Below are 19,352 nucleotides of genomic sequence, written 5' to 3'. Positions count from 1 at the left end.
ACCCATCTCCCAGTACCGCACATTCAGCACTTACCTGTGGGCTTTGCTCACCTGCCCCCGACAAACCTAGTTTAAAGCCCTCCTCACAAGGTTAGCCAAGGATGGGGCTGGAGAGAGTTTTCGGGCTGCTTTGGGGAGTGGTGCAGGGCCAGGGCAGGGCGAGCCTGCCTTAGCCCCTCTGCTCCACCACACAGAAGTCACCTAGGGTCAGCAGTGCCCAGCTGGAGCCAGCTCTGAACACCTGCCCCATCCATGAACCCTCTCCTGTGCCCCAAGTCTCTGCCCTAGCCCTGAGCCCTCTGGACCCAAACTCCCTGAGGGTACGTCTACACTAGCTCGTTAGTTCGAGCTAGGTAGGCAAATGAGGGCAACTGGAGTTGCAAATGAAGCCCGGGATTTAAATGTCCTGGGCTTCATTTGCATCTTCCCGGGAGCCGCCATTTTTAAATCCCCCTTAGTCCGAACTCCATGCCCGCGGTTACATGCAGCAGGGAGTAGGTAGTTCGAATTAGGATCTCTATACTCCTCATACAAGAACTTCCCCCAAAAATCCTAATACCCAGATTTTGGGAAATCCGCTGCCACCACCCAAGGAATTCCAAGAAAATCAGGAAAGAGATCACTTGGGAAACCCCCTCCCTAAGGTAAAACACTCCCCCCCCCCCCCCCCCCCGCCGCCCCAACCTCTGTTTGACTTGGAGTTGAGAAAACCAGAGGGAATCCACAGGCCACGCTGCACTCTGCCCTCGTAACTAGGCACTGAATCAACGGGCACTAACTGACCATTCACTATCAGTGGGGATAGGCCAGTGGAGGGATGACAGGAGTCGCTACAGGGAACTTCCTGGGTGTCTGGCTGGTGAGTCTCACCCACATGCTCAGGGTTTAGCTGATCGCCAATCTACCCTGGAGGAAAATTCCTTCCCGACCCCAAATATGGCGGAGACCCTGGAGGTTTTTCGCCTTCCTCTGGAGCATGGGGCACTGATCACAGCTGGAGGATTCTCTGCATCTTGGCGTCTTCAAACTATTTGAAGGCTTCAATATCTGAGGGTCTGTCTGCACTGCCACACTAGTTCGAACTAGGGTGGCTAATGTAGGCAATCGAAGTTGCAAATGAAGCCCGGGATTTAAATATCCCAGGCTTCATTTGCTTCTTGCCGGGCGCCGCCATTTTTAAATCCCCAGAGGGCCCCAGAGGTGGCGGGTGCCCAGCGGGGTCTGTGGAGTGTGGCCCCCAGAGGGGCGGGTGCCCAGCTGGGTGCGTGGAGCGTGGCCCCGGCTGGGTGCGTGGAGCGTGGCCCCGGCTGGGTGCGTGGAGCATGCCCTGGTGGAGATGTTTCAGGACCAGCACCATGACCATCTGTTGCCACCTCACAAAGTGCGATGTGGGAATTGCTGTCATGTGTGGCCTCCCTGCCTGTCTCGTGTGCCTAGATCCTCTTATCCAGCCAGAACCTCATTGGCCTGACAGTCTAGGTGTCATGAGTACGATGCAGTGGGGTGGTGAACCTGAGAAATGCGGGGGATGGAAGAGCTACTAGAGCTGGAGAGGAGCACTGAGTGTGCACGTCTGGATGCAATGGGGCTGGCTCCCAGGGTGACAAAACCAAAGCCGTGTGCGGCTGGTTTAGGCCACACATCACCTCCTGTGAGACTTGGAGGGTTTAGAAACGACTGAGTTTAGGCTTTGTTTGATTGACATGCTTCCCGCCCCACAGACCTGCGGGGTTCTCCTGTCCCCCGAGCCGGCGGAGAATGGCTGCTACCCCTTGGAGAGCCGCATCTTCTGCAAGTCCTGTCACATCAAACAGAAGAATGAATCGTTCTGCTGATGTGGCCAGGCAGGCTTCCTGTGGCTGCGGTCGCATGGCTGGGATGAGCCAAAGCTCTAGACGCCAGCGTGTCAGTGTTCTCCTCTGCATTTATTAACGGCCCACCGGCTGCCCTGACTGAGTCTCTGATGGTAGGACGAGCTGAGTAGCTCTGAAGTCCTGCCATGGATGTTTCCTAATCATTGCAACCAGCCCTGAGAGGCGGCAGCAGAATGGTCTTCCTCTTTCCTCCAGACTGGCTCTGCTTTATCTCCCAAGGCTGTGCCAGCCGGCTTCCTCTGCCCTCAAATGGCTCAGTATAGGGCTGAGGAACAACCCCCCAAGCCAGCAGCTGCTGATGGAAAAAGTGAGATTGATTAAACTGCCTCTTGAGTGTGTAAAGAACTTGCCTGCTGCTGTAAGTTTTGCTGCCTAGGAGTCTCTCATTGAATATCAGAGGGGCGGGGGAGAGCACGGTGCGGCAGGGGAAGGGGTGCACAGTGTGTGTAGACCACCCTTCGGTGGAAGGCCAACGCGCCCTCAAAATGGGGCTAAGAGGTGCGTGAGTTTTTGCAAGTCTTCTACCCAGGAACGTTTACCGCACAGCCAGGTCCACGATCTGCTCCCTGCACCGGGACTAGTGCTGTGAATTCTGACTCTGCAGTGGGCCAAGGAAGCTTCCGCACCAGAGCACTGTGCAGTCCAGGGGTTAAGTGCTGAGGAAATGACTAATCGGGTCCCGATTCCCGTTGTATCACGTACACAGGGAGTCGCGAAGGGGCCACGTGCAGGACTGAAGTGCAGAGCTGCGACCGGGTAGGTCTGGGCCCCGGCGTGTGCTGGGTCTCGCGCTGCACCTCTGCCTTTGAAAAGCAGTGAGAGCCGGGCGGCAGAGAGCAGGGCACCACTGTGCTTCTGCCCCCCGCCCCCCCGCGACACAGGCACAGTGCGGGGGGGTGCGAGTAGCCAAGTGTTTCCCAAATGACGCTCCACAGAACCCCCAAAAAATTCGACTCCCCCACCCCCTGCAGAGCCCATCGGCAGCTCCCATTGGAGCTTTGCCAGCAGGGCGTGCGGCTCCGGCCACTCCACCACCCACTGCGACTGCCCCACCCCAGCGCACGGCGCGGGCCCCTCCCCACCCCGCAGGTCGGCCCCTGGCCCACGGGCCCCCGCCTCCTCCTGTGCAGGCAGCAGCTTTTACAGTGGCCGCTGCGGCTGGGAGGGGGCAGGGGAGGGAGTGGCCGGGGCCGAGGGGCCGAGTAGCCACTCCCGGGCCTCAGCATCTTTAAACTGCTGCCCCCCCCATGGTGCGCTCGGGCTCTGCTGCCCCCCCCCATGGTGCGCTCGGGCTCTGCTGCCCCCCCCATGGTGCGCTCGGGCTCTGCTGCCCCCCCCCATGGTGCGCTCGGGCTCTGCTGCCCCCCCCCATGGTGCGCTCGGGCTCTGCTGCCCCCCCCCATGGTGCGCTCGGGCTCTGCTGCCCCCCCCCATGGTGCGCTCGGGCTCTGCTGCCCCCCCCCCATGGTGCGCTCGGGCTCTGCTGCCCCCCCCATGGTGCGCTCGGGCTCTGCTGCCCCCCCCCATGGTGCGCTCGGGCTCTGCTGTCCCCCCCCCCCCATGGTGCGCTCGGGCTCTGCTGCCCCCCCCATGGTGCGCTCGGGCTCTGCTGCCCCCCCATGGTGCGCTCGGGCTCTGCTGCCCCCCCCATGGTGCGTTCGGGCTCTGCTGCCCCCCCCATGGTGCACTTGAGCTCTGCTGTCCCCCCCCCATGGTGCGCTCGGGCTCTGCTGTCCCCCCCCCATGGTGCGCTCGGGCTCTGGTCCCCCCCATGGTGCGCTCGGGCTCTGCTGCCCCCCCCATGGTGCGCTCGGGCTCTGCTGCCCCCCCTATGGTGCGCTCGGGCTCTGCTGCCCCCCCCCCCCCATGGTGCGCTCGGGCTCTGCTGCCCCCCCCATGGTGCGCTCGGGCTCTGCTGCCCCCCCCATGGTGCGCTTGGGCTCTGCTGCCCCCCCCATGGTGCGCTTGGGCTCTGCTGCCCCCCCCATGGTGTGGTCGGGCTCTGCTGCCCCCCCCATGGTGCGCTCGGGCTCTGCTGCCCCCCCCATGGTGTGGTCGGGCTCTGCTGCCCCCCCCATGGTGCGCTCGGGCTCTGCCCCCCCCCCCATGGTGCGGTCGGGCTCTGCTGCCCCCCCCATGGTGCGCTCGGGCTCTGCTGCCCCCCCCATGGTGCGCTCGGGCTCTGCTGCCCCCCCCATGGTGCGCTCAGGCTCTGCTGCCCCCTCTGTTGTACCCTCTCTCCTGGCCTGACACGGTGCCCCGATCCCCTCCTCTACTCTCCCTCCAGGCGTTATTAGCCTTACTTCTTTGTGCTCTACTTTTTCAGCTCCCTATTCCAGACTGTTATTAGGGCAGTGGTGCGCAGGCAGCTCTCTGCTGGGGTCTCGTGGTGCTTTGATCCAGAAGCCTGCTTGGCCCTGGTCCTTTTCCTTTTTTTCCCCTGGCTATCCTAGGCCCAGCTGGTGCACCACTGTATTAGCGGGTCCTCGCCATTCTTTCGAGTTTAAAAGGGTTCTGTGGGGAGATAAAATTGGGAAACACTGGACGACAGTTTTACATCCCTAGTGCATTCTGAAAATGGCAGTGTAGCAGGGGCAACCAGGGCCCTGATCCTTCAGGTCTTAACTTGCGGGAACGAAGGCCTCGAATGTCTTCTGAAATGCTGCAATGACAGCGACAGCATCAGCTATAGCTCTGCAGATCCATGCTGGAAGAACCCGCCGTGGTTCTGGAACCGACTCCTGGCATTACTGATGTGCAGCTCCATCTCTGCACAGCGTGACACAGCCTGGGGGTTGGGAGTGAAAATAATTCAGCACTGTGGTTTGTTTAAGGAGATGGCAAATATGAGGCAAAGCCAAGACACTGGATTCTAGCTCGTTTGTCACATGCCTTTCCGGCCAGCACCAGGAAATGCCAGAAACAACATCCCAACTGCAAAGAACAGTTGATGGGCTGCCACTGTTTGAATGGCTGGAGATAAAGTTTCTGGCTTGTTGGAATGGGGACGCTCTCTGAGGGGAGGCGTTTATTTGTGTCCTTATTTAAACCAAAAATCCATTCTCAAATTGTAGTCAAAGCAGCCCCCTTAGTCCATAAAGGCCCTTTTAAATCTGAAGGGCGTGTGGCCTAGTGGGTAGCACACAGGTCTGGGCTTCAGGAGAGCTGGATTCAAGTTTGAATTGTGTCACTGGCCTACTGAGTGACTGTGCCTCTTGCTCCTCAGTTTCCCCATCTGTGAAATGGGGCTATGTGACGGGCTGGGTCTGGGCACAGCTGAGGGCGTCCACTCAGGGAGAATTGCTCAAATTCGGGGCTCCTTACAGACTGGAGACCTTCCCAAACAGACCGCAAACCAGTCCCACAGAGCGCATCAGCTGCCTGCCTGAAGCCTCACGAGCAAAACCCCTCCGATACCCCAGCAATATCTGTGCCCCAGATGGCTCCAGATCTCATACACAGGGGAGGGGTCTTAAAGCCCAATCTCACCTTCCCCAATCAAGTTCTGTCCGGTTCCAAGAAACCATCCACAGATCCCAGGTCAATTTACCCTCTGGACCTTACCCACAAATCACTCTGAGCCAATCCTTTAGAATCTACAAACTAAAGGTTTATTATTACAAGAAAGAAAAGCATGCGAGTGAGGTTGCTAAAGGATCATACGTTACATGCATCGAATCTCCCAGTTCTCAATGCAGGCTCGCAGCAGAGATGTTATAGCTGCTGGCTTAAAAGTCCTTGGTGCACATCCTATGCCAGGATGGGTTCACAGTTCTTCCCAGCTCATGAATCCCGGTGAGGCCGCATCTGGGGTCAGGAGCAGATCTGGAGACCAAGATGGAGTCGGCCACATGGCATATTTATCCCTCCTTCCAGGTTTCTTCTGTGCTGGCTAGAGTCACATGGCCAGTGGCCAGGTGTGTCTTTGGCCTCCAGAGATCCATTGTTCCCTGAAGACTTGCTCATTAGCATGTCCATAGGCAAACGTTCCTGGCCCATTACTCAACCACATATAGAGAAATATTTAGTACTCATACAAAGTACATGCTTATAACTTCACACACAGACATTCTACAATCACATGAATAGCATATAGAGAACCAGAAGAAAATAAGCTTCTTTTTGACACCTCACATGGCCCCCTTTGTGCCACTTCTGGGGCCAACCCCCCGCCCCCCCATGGGTGCAGCAATGATCTGACTGCTTCCCTAAAAATCAGTAACGTGACAGACTAACGAGACTGATCTGGGTAAAGTAATTTGAGTTCTACTGATGAGAGGAGTGGGGGATGAGTGCCAGCGAGTGCTGCGACACGTAACACGTTATACGAGTGCCATGGGACGTGGGCCATCTCTGGGGACATTTTCATGCTGGGAAATTATCTGCAGTGTCCTGCGTTATGCCACCAAAGGCAAGTAGCTTGTGCATTGGCTACTCAACTCCACCAGCCTCCCTTCTCCTTCCAGGGGTTGGGTTTTAAGCAGCGGCACTACGGGCTACTTAAGCAGGCATTTAAAAGAGAGAGCCTCTTACAGTGCTGTGCATAGCCTATTACAGAGCCATGGCTCATTCCCACAGGTGCCCCTTGGCTTTGGACTTCAGGCTAAATGAGAAGCCAGAAGACCAGGCTCTCTGCACTGGGTGTGCTGCCAAGAGAATCCAGCATTCTAAGGCGGACCCTTCGCTGGTTCCGCCTCTCCCGTCCTCATCGACCAGACAAGAGAAACGCACTCGGGAGCGTGGAGTGCTGATCCCTGGGATGCTGCGCAGTGAAGCTGCTTTGATGGGCAGTGGACCACTCCCTGAGCAAAATGGCCCTGGAGAGTCTGTTCTCCGTGCATTCGTGGCAGGGGAGATCTCCGGTCATTGAGAACAATTGCATATGCTTACGCTGCTCCCCTGCTGTGTTATTGTTTGCCACTGATGAAATGTAGGGCTTCTCTTCCTCAGGGCACTCGTGAAAGTTAATCCAAATTAACAGAAGGTGTGAATCTGAGGGGGATTAGTTTAAACCCATATTAAAACCTCTCTTCTCCGCCTCTTCTCTCCTCCGTCCAATGTTCTCCCCTCACTGGGACCAGCTGGGCCAGTTGCTGGGGTCTCCCCTCTGCAGCCACTGGTCTGTCGTCTGGCCAGAACTGGCTGTGTCCTCTCACCAGGGCACCAGACGCTGGGGCTCCAGTTCTGGGCTCTTCTCTGAAACAACAAACTCGCTCCCCCTTGTCACATTAAACCAGTAACATCCTGGCACTGAGTGCCCCGCTGTGTGCATCCCCCTTTGAACCGCAAAACTCCCCAGTTCCTCTCGCGCATCCTCCACCCACATCAGGAGACGACTTCAAGTCATGTCAGAACCTGTATAAGAGGGTGGCAGATGTGCTGGAAGTTTCTTTGGTCAACACAAATTAATGAGCATCCTACATGCTTCCTCCCCTCAGCAAAATTGGCATTGCCAATGGCCCCAGCCCAGTGGCCCAGCCATCTGGCAGACACCTGCCACTACCCCACTGGTTTGTAAAAGATCAGTGTGACGGAGGTGGTCACAGCCGACCCCTCGGGGGGCCTCCTGGGGTGCTGGCACGGCCACTGCCACTCGCCTTCCTGCTCTCTGGGGCTCCTCACCGCCCGGTCCTGCTGGGCCAGCTCCCTGGTCTCCCCCAGCCAAGGCCCCGGGCTGAGGTCCCTGCCCCCGAGCGAGAAGCAGCACAGGTCCAAGGAGAGAGCAGTTCAGGGCCCAGCCTCCTGAGAGAGCTCCCCAGATGGGATCAGACCCCAAAGAATTAGGTGAGCCCCTGTAACAATGACGGGGGATGTGCACACTGGTTGCTCCTCCCCCCTCCGCCCCAGGTAACAATTATTTACACTGGGTTTGATAGAAATAAAAATGGTTTGATTACATGGAAGCAGTAGGATTTAAGTGGTAATACGTGAGAACAGGCAAAGTAGGTTACAAAACCGTCTGGCAAATTCTACGCTGAAACCTCAGTGCAAACTTAATCAAACTCACCCTAAAACCAGCTGCCCCTCCAAACCAGGGCTCTCGCCCCCCAACTTGGGGGTCTCCAGCCCCTTCCTTCAGGTGCAGCCCAGCCAAAAGACGCCGGCCTCTCCTCTCCTATTCTTTTTGTTACAGGATTGAGGCGTCTCCCTACCAACCACTGCTCAGACTGAAGGACAAAAGAGAGAATTTAACAGTTGCGGGTAACACCCTCCATGTCGTTCATTCACACGTGTGAATGTGTCTAATTTTACAAACACAAATGATACATACAACAGAGTAAGATAAAGAGGACCAGTGGCTTGTGACATGACGATCGATGGGTTACACGAAATAATTTGCGCAAAACACTTTTCAGATATGTATATTCATGGCCATGAGTCCATCTCAACAAGCATGGGGTGGGGTCCGTCACAATCAGACAGGAAGTACTACGTGGCACCTCGAGGGGAGGATTTTCTGTTCTCCCACCCTGCTCTGAACTCGTTGGCAGCTGATGTGGTTAACCAGGGAGGAAAGCAAAATGCTGCCAGGACCTCTCCTTATACCTAATGGGCAGAAAGGCCTACGCCTCTGCATCCTGGCAGCTGAGAGTGCAAACTATACTGCCCTTCTAGCAAAATATACACGCCACATTGCTGAACATTTGTCACAATTTATTGAGAGCCTCCGGGCACTAAGGAGTAATTCAGGGCCAACATAAATGAGGGTGCCTTCATAGCTCACATCGCTCCGCAAACAGCCCTGGATGCCTCTGATTCTGCATCCTGCACCACGGCCGGGGTGATGAGGCGAGCCACCTGGCTCCACGTGTCTAGGGTTCCCCATGAGGTACAGTGGAGGATCTTCCATTCCAGGGGGGTCTCACCTCTCTGTGGACACCACCGATGCTTCCCTGCACATGCTTAAAGACTTGTGTGCCACACTGAAGATGTTAGGCATTCATTTCCCTACCACAAGGTACAGGCCAATGCCTTTTAACCATCCACAGAGGCCCTATGAGGCCAGATGGCCACTGATCAACCCCGACCTCCCAACCGTCAATTTCCAAGCAAATCTCCTGAAGTTCAGGTCGAGGGCTCGATAACCCAACTACTTCTAAGATAGCCAGACACACATCCCATAGTCCACAGCCATCACCTTTCTATCCCATCTCATGAGATCAACCTCATCCAGGAGCTAAATCACTTGCTCCAGGTGGGAGCGACCGGCCCCGTGCTGCAACGTCACAAGGTCAAGGGGTTCTACTCTCACAACTGCCTCTCAGTGACGAAAACAGGAGGGTGGAGGCTGAGTCTTGATTGAAGAAAGCTCAGCCCGTACGCACAGCCACAACGGTTCAATAACCCCTGCCGTAGGAAAAGGAGATTGGTTAGTGACCCTCAACCTCCAGAATGCCTACGTTCATGTGTCCCTCCACCTGGCACACACAAAAGCCCTTCGATTCAATATACAGTGCTCCCCTTTGGACTTTCCACGGCTCCAAGGGTATTTTCCAAAGTATATGCCATTGTGGCTGCACATCTCCACAGGTGGAAAGTCACAATATTCCTGTACCTCAACGATTGCCTGCCAGGAGCACAAACACATAAGAAAACAAAGGCTACAGTCACCCTGACTATGTTAACATGCCAGAGCCTAGGACTACAGATAAACTTACAAAAATGCAAACTTCAACCGGCTCAAGCACTCGAGTTCCTAGGAGCTCACTTGGACTGCACAGTGGCAGTAGCCTCTCTCCCTCAACGAAGATTTCAGACAATAGACGAACTAGTGGGAATAGCTCAAGACAGTCCACAAGTCACTGCATGGACGTGCCTCCAACTTCTGGGCCACATGGCAGCATCTGAGACCTATGCAGCTGTGGCTAAGGACAGTTTACAAGCTGCAATGCCACAGCAGCAACACAACCATCTCAGTCCCTCTCAAGGTGAAACAATCCTGGGCTTGGTGGACAGACCCAGTGGAGTACCCTTCCACAAACAACCACCATCCATACTAGCGCGACTGACGTGTCTCCCCTCGGTTGGAGGGCACATTCATGGTGCAGGATCAATGGTCCCTGGAGGAGCCCAGCCTGCACATAAATATATTAGAGCCCAGAGCAGTGATCTATGCCTGCCACAACTTCCTGCATCTCATCCATAACAAAACAGTCCAGATCTTTACAGACAACCAGACAACCATGTACTAGATAAATGGCCAGAGCGGAGCAGGAGAAGGCCACAGCAATTCTAATTGTTCCTTGTTGGCCCAGGCAGACATGGTGTCCTTACCAATGCAGCTGTCCACAAGAAAAGCATGACGACTCCTGTTGCTTCCTCATCTTCTGACGCATACATCATCCACACTTCCAAATTGTTCACCTGCAGGCCTGGTGTCTGACTGGCTCACCTCAGAAGAGGCAGCATGCTCTCTCTTTCTCTGGGATCCCTTGAAGTGAGTAAGAATTCCTCTTTGGACGCCTATTGGGAAGATGAGAAATTAAGCCAATTCTGGCAAGGAACACTCTCTGGCAATGGCTGCACATGCGGTCTCTATCTCCAGCGGCGCCAATACAGGCCCGGCCACAGTCCTTACATCGTCTCTCTGATCTTCTTCATGGAGACGTCACTTGACCTCAAAGTGCTGGGCACTGCCAGCGAGGGTTCCTTGCCAGAATTGGCTTAATTCCAGGTTACTAGATCCTTCACCTGCCTCTCCCAAGTGTCAGTGTTCATGCTGCACTTTCCCATGGTGTTCTTAAGAACATCCCAGTAGTGTGTCCTCTGCCCACCATGAGATCTCGTCCCAGTCCTCAGCTGAGCACAAAAAATCTGTTCAGACAAATGTGTGTTAGGCATCCTGGCCACGTGACCAGACCGTCGTAGCTGCCTGTGGGTGATTATTACCTCAATGCTGCAGGAATGAGCCACTGTGAGGACACTAATGTTGGTCCGTCTGTCCTGCCACGTGATGCCCAATATTCTCCTCAGGTATCTTTGGTGGAATTTCTCCAGACATATTTGTCGTCTATAGGGAGTCCAGACTTCTGTTCCATACAGCAGCATTGGGATGACTACATTGTAGATGTCAATCTTGGTCTGTGTTTTGATGTCATGGTCAGCGAAGACTTGCCTCCGTAAACCTCCAGAAGCTATGCCGGCACTGGCGGATTTCATCGTCATGCCAGCATTGCTGGGCAGATAGCTTCCAAGATAAGGGAAGCGGTTGACATTCTCCAGCACTTGGTCATCTGCCGTGATGGTTGCTTCAGATAACCTGTTAAGGACATCTTTCTCAACAGTCGCAGACTAACAATGAGGAAATCATATCTTTAGAAGTGGCAAAGAGTCTCTGTATGGTCACAAAAAAAAAAAAAAAAAGCTCCTGCACCTTCCCAGCAGCTGGGAGCTGGCATGTACACTGGATCCCAGGGCACACCGGCTCCCAGCTGGCTCCCAGCCTGTAGCTCAAGCTGGAAGCCAGCTCCCTGGAAGCAAGCCTGGAAGCTAGGAACTGGTGCATTCTGGGAGCCAGTTTATAGGCTCTGCCGTATAAGCCTTCTGCAGAGCCCCTAGGGAGCACACCTGGAGCCTGCTTCCTCCACAAACGGTGAACTGTGTACACACTAGGCTTTTAGCAGTCACACGAGTACAGTTTTTTTACATCCCTACCTTCCTCTTGAGTCATCGGGTAGAACACTGGACTACATCCCTTCGGAGCAAGTCTCCACCATCTGCTCCACAAAGATAAACGCATCAGCACTCACAGCTGTAACCATGGGCTAAGCTGGGAGCCTGGGTGTGGCTTTCTCTTTGTATTCATTGGGTGTTTATTTGGCTACTTGCATTCCTTGTAACTTCCTAGAAAAAAGGCAAAGGGGGTTTCTTTAGGAGGGGGAAGGGCTGTTTGAACTGTGATGACATAAACTGGAAGAGAAATTGATTCTTTAATTAGCAGTGAACTGAAGCTGAATGTTAAAAATACTCCAAACTATTTTTAAGCTGCCGCTTTTATTGTGCGCTTCCTCTGTTCCCAGACTGGAACCGTACAAAAAAAGCAAGAAGCCATTCAACAACCCAGTTTTGATGCACAATCAAGAGAACCGACAGGGGTTTACACAGCTTTGATTGCAGAGGGGACTTTTATTGAAAAGCCCTCTCTTTGCAGTTGATTCTTATGGACTCATTTCTTTGCTGTTTGATTTTTTTTGCATTGATTCTTTAAAAGCTGGCAGCCACAGGGGCTGGGTTCAGTAGATTCCTCTTCAATAATATGGGCCTACACGCGGGGGAGGGGTGTGGGCCTCACAGAAGGCTGGGGGGTCAGCAGGGCTAGGATTTCAGCCCTCCCATCTCAGGTCCCCGCTCCCCATTCTGCCACTCCAAATGTGCGCAGCATTCGGAGCAAGGGTTCACAGGCGGTGGAGGCAGCAGAGGCAGACGGAGCTGCTACCAGGCCAGATTTGGGCCCCCCACTAGGCCCTGCCACTGCCCTGGGGAGGTGAGCGCCTCTGGGCAGGGAACTGAAGGGAAACCCCTGGTGAACGCCCGGGTCTGAGCCGGGAGCAGGCGCCGTGCCGGGGCGGCACAAGCAGAGCTCAGACCTGCAGCTGTCCAGCGGTATCGAATGTATCAAACAGGGCTCGGCAAAAAGCTGCTGGATCCGTCCCGAGAGAGCCGCTCTGCCTGCCCCGCCCCCTTGGAACTCAGTGAAGCCGGCTGCTGTGGGGCCATGTGCTTCTGTGAATGCTGAGAGCCCGAGGGAGGGGGCAGATGCTTCTCATGCTGCTCCCGCCCCCATAAGTCCCATTGGCCGTTTCCAGCCAATAGCAACGGCCTGTTGGCAGGCCAGGCAGCAGGTGAGGTGCCCCTTCCCCCTCATGTCCCAGGCTCACAGTGTTTGCAGTCGCGGAGCGGCACAGGGGCGTGGCAGGCAGGAACCCTGGTTAAGGAACCTGCTGGGCTGCTGGCTGGGAGCCACCCAGGTAAGGTCTCAGCCAGAGCCTGCCTCTGGCACCCTGGCCCCTCCCTCCCAAAACTAGGGACGTTAAGAAATGAGTAATCAGCTAATGGTGTAGTCATGGGGGGGCTACCCCCACTGCGGCTCTGCACCGGTGGGCAGGCAGCTCGGCTCGTGCTACATCTAAACTGCAGAGCCACAGTGGGGACCTGGCACGAGCTGATCCAGCAGCCCCTGGCAAGCCTGGCAAGGGACAGCCCACAGGTGAGTTTTTGTTTGGGATGCGGCTTCCCAGCGCATCTCATTTAACCTCCGCCCCTCCCACCTTCCCACCTCGTCTCTACCAGCTTGGGGGGACCTGCCCACCACACACATCCTGGAGCTGGGAAAGGAAGCCGAAGGGCTGTGACAACCCTGGACAGATTGGCCGGGCTCTGGAGAGGCCGTGCTGGGTCGGCAGAGGGGTGCTCATCCTGCCTGTTTACCCCTCCCTCCCCACGAAGTGAAGCCAAATCTTGGGGCAAGGGCTCCCCCCGGTGGGGGCCATTCACTGACTGCCCAGACACCGTGCAAGCCAAGCAGATGGGCAGAGCCTGGCCAGGAATCGCAGAGTTGGGGCAGACGGACAGTGGAGACCGAACGGCGTCAGCTCCCCTTGGCCACTCATCCTGCTCTGCCCCTTCGGGCTGCCTTGCGCCCTGGCTGAGCTACGTGGCGCCCGCCTGGGACAAAGCCCCAGCGATGGGCAAGCTCTGGTCCCTGCCACCAATGCGCAGCGGGCAAGCAGGAGAGCCAGGAATGAGGAGGAGTACCAGAGGCAGCACCTCCGGTTCCTGGATCACCAGCTCCGCACCCAGGACCACTGGGTCCAGGAGGACCTGAGGCTGCGCCGGAGGAGTCTGGAGGCCCTGGAGGAGCAGGGCCGTGCCCTGCGAGGCCACCTCCAGAGCCTGCTCGACCGCTTCCCATTTCCTCCTGCTCCTGCTTCCCCTGCTCCTCCTGCTGCTCCCCCTGCTCCCCCTCCTGCTCCTGCTTCCTCCACACCTCCCGTCCCTCCTGCCCCCCCCTCCACAACCATTTCCCACCGACGCCCCCAGACCCGCAGTGTGGCGAGACGGGAGAGGCAGCCGGACTCCCACCCCTGAGCTTTCCTTTCCCTTTCTCCCTTCCCTCCCCTTCCAGCTCCCTCATCCCAGGTTTCCCCCTCCCGTCTCCCACCCTCATTCCTCCCTTCCCCCACCCCAGTTATGTGAAATAAACAGACGTTTTTGGTTGAAAAACAGGTGTCTTTATTTTACAGTAGGTAGGGAGGGGAAAGGGAAGGGGGGTAGGGTGGAAGAAGGCCCCAGTGGGGCATGCAAGGGAGAGGTCCTCCCTCCTCCTCCACCTGGAAGCTCTCCTGCAGGGCTTCCCGGATCCGGACAGCCCCCCGCTGGGCTTCCCGGATGGCGGCGGTGCAGGGCTGACCGTAGTGTCCAGCCATGCGGTCAGCCTCAGCCATCCAGGCTGGCAGGAAAGCCTCCCCCTTTCGCTCACACAAATTGTGGAGCACACAACATGCTGCCACCACGGGAGGGATGTTGTGCTCGGCCAGGTCCAGACGGGTGAGGAGGCATCGAAAGCGGACTTTCAGTCGCCCGAAGGCCCCCTCCAGCACGATGCGGGCCCTGGTCAGCCTGGCATTGAAGGCCTGGCGGGAGGGATTGAGGTGCCCCGTGTAGGGCTTCATCACCACGGCTGCATGTCCACGTCCCCGACCCTGATGTGGCGGTCGGGGAAGAAGGTCCCGGCCTGCAGCCGCTGGCACACGGAGGAGTTGCGGTACACCCAGGCGTCGTGTGCTTTGCCGGACCAGCCCACATTAATGTCCGTGAACTGGCTCCGGTGGTCACACACGGCCTGCAGGATGACGGAGAAGTACCCCTTGCGGTTGACGTACCGGGACGCCTGGTGTTCCGGGGCACGGATGGGGATGTGCGTCCCGTCGATGGCCCCCCCGCAGTTGGGGAAGCCGAGGGCGCCGAACCCCCGTATGACGGCGTCCTGGTCGGGGAGGCGGACCACCCTGCGGAGCAGCACCCGGTTGATGGCCTTGACCACCTGCGGAGAGAGAAACAGCAAAGCGCCAATCAGTGGGGCGCCCGGGTGGCTGGGAGCGTTCGTGCCCTGGCAGTGCCCCGCGCCCCACTCCCGGAAGCAAACCCCCTGGCGGCGTGTAGTACGGCCGGGACAGACCAACCCCTCCGGTGCGGGGCACTTTCGCCTCCTCCCGCCCCCCCTTTGTCCCTGGGGTGGCCCATCCCTTCCTTGCAGCCCCCCTCCCCCCCCGGCTCAGTGGCCGACGAATGCCATACCTGCATGAGCACCGCTCCGACGGTGGATCTCCCCACGCCGAACTGGTTCCCGACGGATCGGTAGCTGTCCGGCGTGGAGAGCTTCCAGAGGGCGATGGCCACCCGCTTCTGGAGGGGGATGGTGGATGTCCATCGGGTGTCCCTCCTCATCCTGAAGTTCTGGGTCCACTGTCGGTCCTCCCAGTGCTCCAGGACGATGCGGTCCCACCAGTCGGTGCTGGTGTCCAGACGCCAGATGCGGCGGGGCACGCTGGTGCCGGGCCGCCGCCGCGGCTCCTCCACGGCCCCCAGGGTGGCCAGGCGGAGAGGCAGGGGGCTGATGTGCACCAGGAGGTGCCAGGCAGCCTCGAGCCATTGGTGGCAGGCTTGCAGCAGCAAGTCCAGAAAGTGCACCAGAAGGTGCAGGGCGAGCTGTGGCTCCATGTTGCCACCTGTGGCAGCCCCCCCGAAGGGAAGCACCGACACAGACGGGCACAGAGACCAACGCTTTGCTGTCCCTCGGCGAGGTTGGCAAGGAAGCAGGAAAAGCTGAGAACCGGCTGTCCAGGGGTGTCCCTTTAAGCACGAGCCTCAGATAGCCTCAGACAGCAGCCACACAAAGCAACTACTGACCTGATGCCCTGCCAGAACCGGTTTCAGCTGCCCTTAAATGCCCCCCTGCGTCCAATCAGTGTGGACACGCTAGTTCGAATTAGCAAAACGCTAATTCGAACTAGTTTTTAGTTCTAGATGCGCTAATTCGAACTAGCTTAGTTTGAATTAACTAATTTGAACTAAGTTAGTTCGAATTAGCGCTGTAGTGTAGACGTACCCTCAGAGAGCCGCAGCTGTGTGTGCACCTCCCAGGGAGGGGCAGGCTGCTCACAGCTCCTCTGCCGCCCATGAGGGGCTCCACTGTGGCCGGACACTTCCTTTGCCTGCCTGGCCATGGTGTGTGTCTGGGAAGGGGAGGGCAGCATGGGCCTCAGGCTCCATCAGGGCCCTTGTAACGCAGGGTGTGCTGTGCCGGCCACACATGGCCTTGCACCCAGGACATCCCCTTCCTGCAGACCGTGGACTGGTGCGGTCGCAGCTCACACAGGAGGGCACGGCCTCAGGGAATGTGTGTGCAGGGAGGACTGACCGTTCTCCCTTTTCAGTGTTCACAGCCGGGCTGGAGGGACCAGCCACAGCACCGCCGCAGCCACCTGCCAGAGTTCGGGGGAGCCGCAAACGGGCCAGGCCTGGGGAGGAGCTCCTGCAGCAACACATCAGATTCATGCCACCCTGTCGCACAGCTTCAGTGCCGCCCTAGAATGGTGGGCACGTGCATGGACTGAGATAATGATGCATTGCAACATCCTGTCCCACATGGGGGGGCCACCCGCCTGGTGCCGCTGCTCCTGCCTTTCACCCTCCTATGGCCCTCACCCATTCAGCGGCCCACCTTGCTACGCTTCTCCTCCCTCCCCATGCCATGCGTCTGCTCCTCCCTTCCCAATCGCCATGGCCCCTCCTCTTGCCCCCCTGCCAACCCTGACCCAGCTGTAGATGCCCCTCCTGCCCAACCCATTCAGGTCCCTAAATCCACCCATCCATGAACACATCCCTGCACTCAAGGTGGCAGAGCAGCCCGCCCCACTAATCCTCCCAGTCCTGATCCCTCCTCCCAGTTCAGCCATCCCCCATGCCCCTGCCCCCCTGCTCTTGATCTTGAATTAAAAAAAAGGCTCATTTTGTTTTCAAACCAAACAGGTGTGTTTATTGGGAGGTCAGGGAAGGGTCAAGGGGAGGGGGCGAGAGGGGGCAGGGAGAGAGCGGAAAGGCAGAAGCCCCTGTTGGGGAGGCCCTGGGGACAATTACAGAGAACCTCTCCCTCAGGGCCTCCCAGATGTGCACCCCCCAACTGATGGGCCTGGCAGGTGGAAGCAGTCCAGGGCTGCTGAAATGCATGGCCCTTGTGGCCAGCCTCTGCCACCAACCCGGGAGCCTCCCCTTACACGCCACAATATTGTGGAGCACACAACACGCTGCCACTACCTCGGGGATATTGCGCTCCCCGGTGTCCAGGAAAGTGAGGAGGCAGCAGAACCATCCCTTGAGATGCCCGAAGGCACAATGCACCTGCAGCCGGGCTCGGCTGAGGTGGGATCCAGGTGGCCAGAGTAGGGCTTCATTAGCCAGGGCATGAGTGGGCATTCCGCATCCCCCACTATGCTCACTGGCATGTTCTGGTCACCCACCGCAAAGTCTCGGCAGAGGAAAAAGGTGCCCCTCTCCAGCTTGGTGCACAGGCTGGAATTCTTGAATGCTCGAGCATCGTGTGCCCTGCCGACCACCCCAGAAATGTCTCTAAAGTGTCCCCGGTGGTCCACCAGGGCTATCAGAGAATACTAGGACTAGAAGGGACTTTGAGAAGTCATCGAGTTCAGTCCCCTAAGTAACGAATGGAGATGCCTATCTCCTAGAACTGGAAGAGACCTTGAGAGGTCATTGAATCCAGCCCCTGCCTTGACAGTAGGAATAAGTACCGTCCCTAGCAGAGTTTTGCCCCAAACGGCCTCCTCAAGGATTGAACTCACAACCCTGGGTTTAGCAGGCCAACGCTCAAACCACTGAGCTTTCCCTCCCCCAAGTATGGAGAAGTAGCTCTTACGGTTGATGAACTGGGCCACTTGACGTTCTAGGGCCTGGATGGGAAGTGCTCCCGCTCAGCTGGGGACCTCCAGAGCAGCAAATCCGCAGTTGCATCCAGATCTTGGAGCCGGACAACTCTGCGCAGCAGCAGAGAGTTGACGGCCCAGACAACCTGCAGAAGGAGACAAAGAAACACACAGAGAAGAGCATGAGCGAGGGGTTACGTGAGCCCTTGGGAGGTGCCCGTCCCCCACACCCCCCAGCAGCCACCGCCTACAAGCATGTGCTCCACCCCCAGCAGCAGGGCTGTGTGAGGGTGGGACAGCAACAGCCCCCAGGGCCAGGCCTTGTTCCCCCCCCTACAGTCCATAACCCCCCCGTCACCCGAGGGTCCCCCTCCCCTGCCCTGGGCAGGGGCTGCAGCCTGCGAGCCCCTTACCTGCATCAGAATGGTCCTGACAGTGGAATTCCCACCCCACACAGGTTGGCCACCGACCGGTAGCTGTCTGGGGTGACCAGCTTCCAGAGACGATAGTGATGCGCTTCTGGATGGGGATGGCAGGTTGCGGGTGGGTGTCCAGAGGGAGGGCGGGTGTGATCCAGGCCCAGAGCATGAGGAAGGTGGCCTTGCGCATGCTGAAGTTGTGCAACCACTGCTGGGCATCCCACTGCTCCACAACCAGCCAGTCCCATCACTCCAAACTGGTCGCCAGCCCCTCCTAGGTATGGTGGGATGCAGCACCCAGACTCTACAGGCATGTTAGCAATAAGAGGGTGATCAGAGAGGGGGTGGGGCCCTTACTGGATGAGGGCAGTATCCTAGTGACAGACGATGTGGGAAAAGCTGAAGTACTCAATGCTTTTTCTGACTCTTTCTTCATAGCCAAGGTCCACTCCCAGACTGCTGCACTAGGCACTGCAGGATGGGAAGGAGGTGGCCAGCCCATGGTGGAGAAAGAACAGCTTACAAACTACTTAGAAAAGCTGGACATACACAGCTCCAAGGGGCCGGATCTAATGTGGGAGTTGGCTGATGTGATTGCAGAGCCATCTTTGAAAACTTGTGGCAATTGGAGGTGTTCCCGGAAGATTGGAAACAGGAAATCTTTAAAAAAGGAAAGAAGGACAATCCAGGGAACTACAGACTTGTCAACTTCACTTCAGTTCCTGGAAAAATCATGGACGGAACCCTCAAGGAACGGGTGGTAATCAACGGCTCGATGTCTGGCTGGCAGTCAGTTTCAAGTGGAGAGTCCCAAGGGGCAGTTTTGTTCAACAGGAAAGAGATCTTGGTGTTATTGTGGATAGTTCGCTGAAAACATCCATGCAGTGTGCAGCGGCAGTCAAAAAAGCCAACAGGATGCTAGGAATTATTAAAAAGAGATAGAAAATAAGATGAAGAATATCTTACTGCCCCCATATAAAGTTTTAGTACGCCCACATCTTGAATAGGTTCAGAAAAGAGCAACTAAAATGATGAGGGGTTTGGAACAGGTCCCATATGAGGAGAGGCTAAAGAGACTGGGACTTTTCAATTTAGAAAAGAAGAGACTGAGGGGGGATATG

At 56.9% G+C, this 19,352-nt stretch overlaps 1 protein-coding gene and 1 long non-coding RNA gene across 9 annotated transcripts in view; one reads left to right on the top strand and one right to left on the bottom strand.

Annotated features, from left to right (window-relative positions):
- The window catches only part of FBLIM1 (filamin binding LIM protein 1), a 79,415-nt gene extending 77,196 nt beyond the window's left edge, over nucleotides 1–2,219 (top strand). For all 6 annotated transcript variants that reach the window (XM_089773179.1, XM_075906793.2, XM_089773180.1 and 3 more), the window contains one exon: nucleotides 1,722–2,219. In XM_089773179.1, the coding sequence (XP_089629305.1) occupies nucleotides 1,722–1,835 (114 nt within the window). In that variant the 3' untranslated portion in view covers nucleotides 1,836–2,219. The remainder of the gene's footprint in view (nucleotides 1–1,721) is intronic.
- A 3,022-nt stretch (nucleotides 2,220–5,241) lies between these two features.
- Nucleotides 5,242–17,974, bottom strand: LOC149521728 (uncharacterized). Of its 3 annotated transcripts, none has more exons than XR_016347810.1 (4): nucleotides 17,806–17,974; nucleotides 11,529–11,717; nucleotides 10,149–11,133; nucleotides 5,242–9,221 (listed from the first exon to the last, which is right to left on the bottom strand). It is a non-coding gene; the product is annotated as an uncharacterized LOC149521728 (long non-coding RNA). The 3 variants fall into 3 exon arrangements; XR_016347811.1 differs by having other exon boundaries at nucleotides 5,242–10,337; nucleotides 10,453–11,133; XR_016347809.1 differs by having other exon boundaries at nucleotides 5,242–11,133.
- Nucleotides 17,975–19,352: the final 1,378 nt, after the last annotated feature.

This window comes from Pelodiscus sinensis, chromosome 24, assembly GCF_052426305.1.
Source record: "Pelodiscus sinensis isolate ZL-2025 chromosome 24, ASM5242630v1, whole genome shotgun sequence".
In the NCBI taxonomy this organism is placed as follows: Eukaryota; Metazoa; Chordata; order Testudines; family Trionychidae; genus Pelodiscus; species Pelodiscus sinensis.
This window is presented reverse-complemented; position numbering and strand designations above follow the sequence as displayed.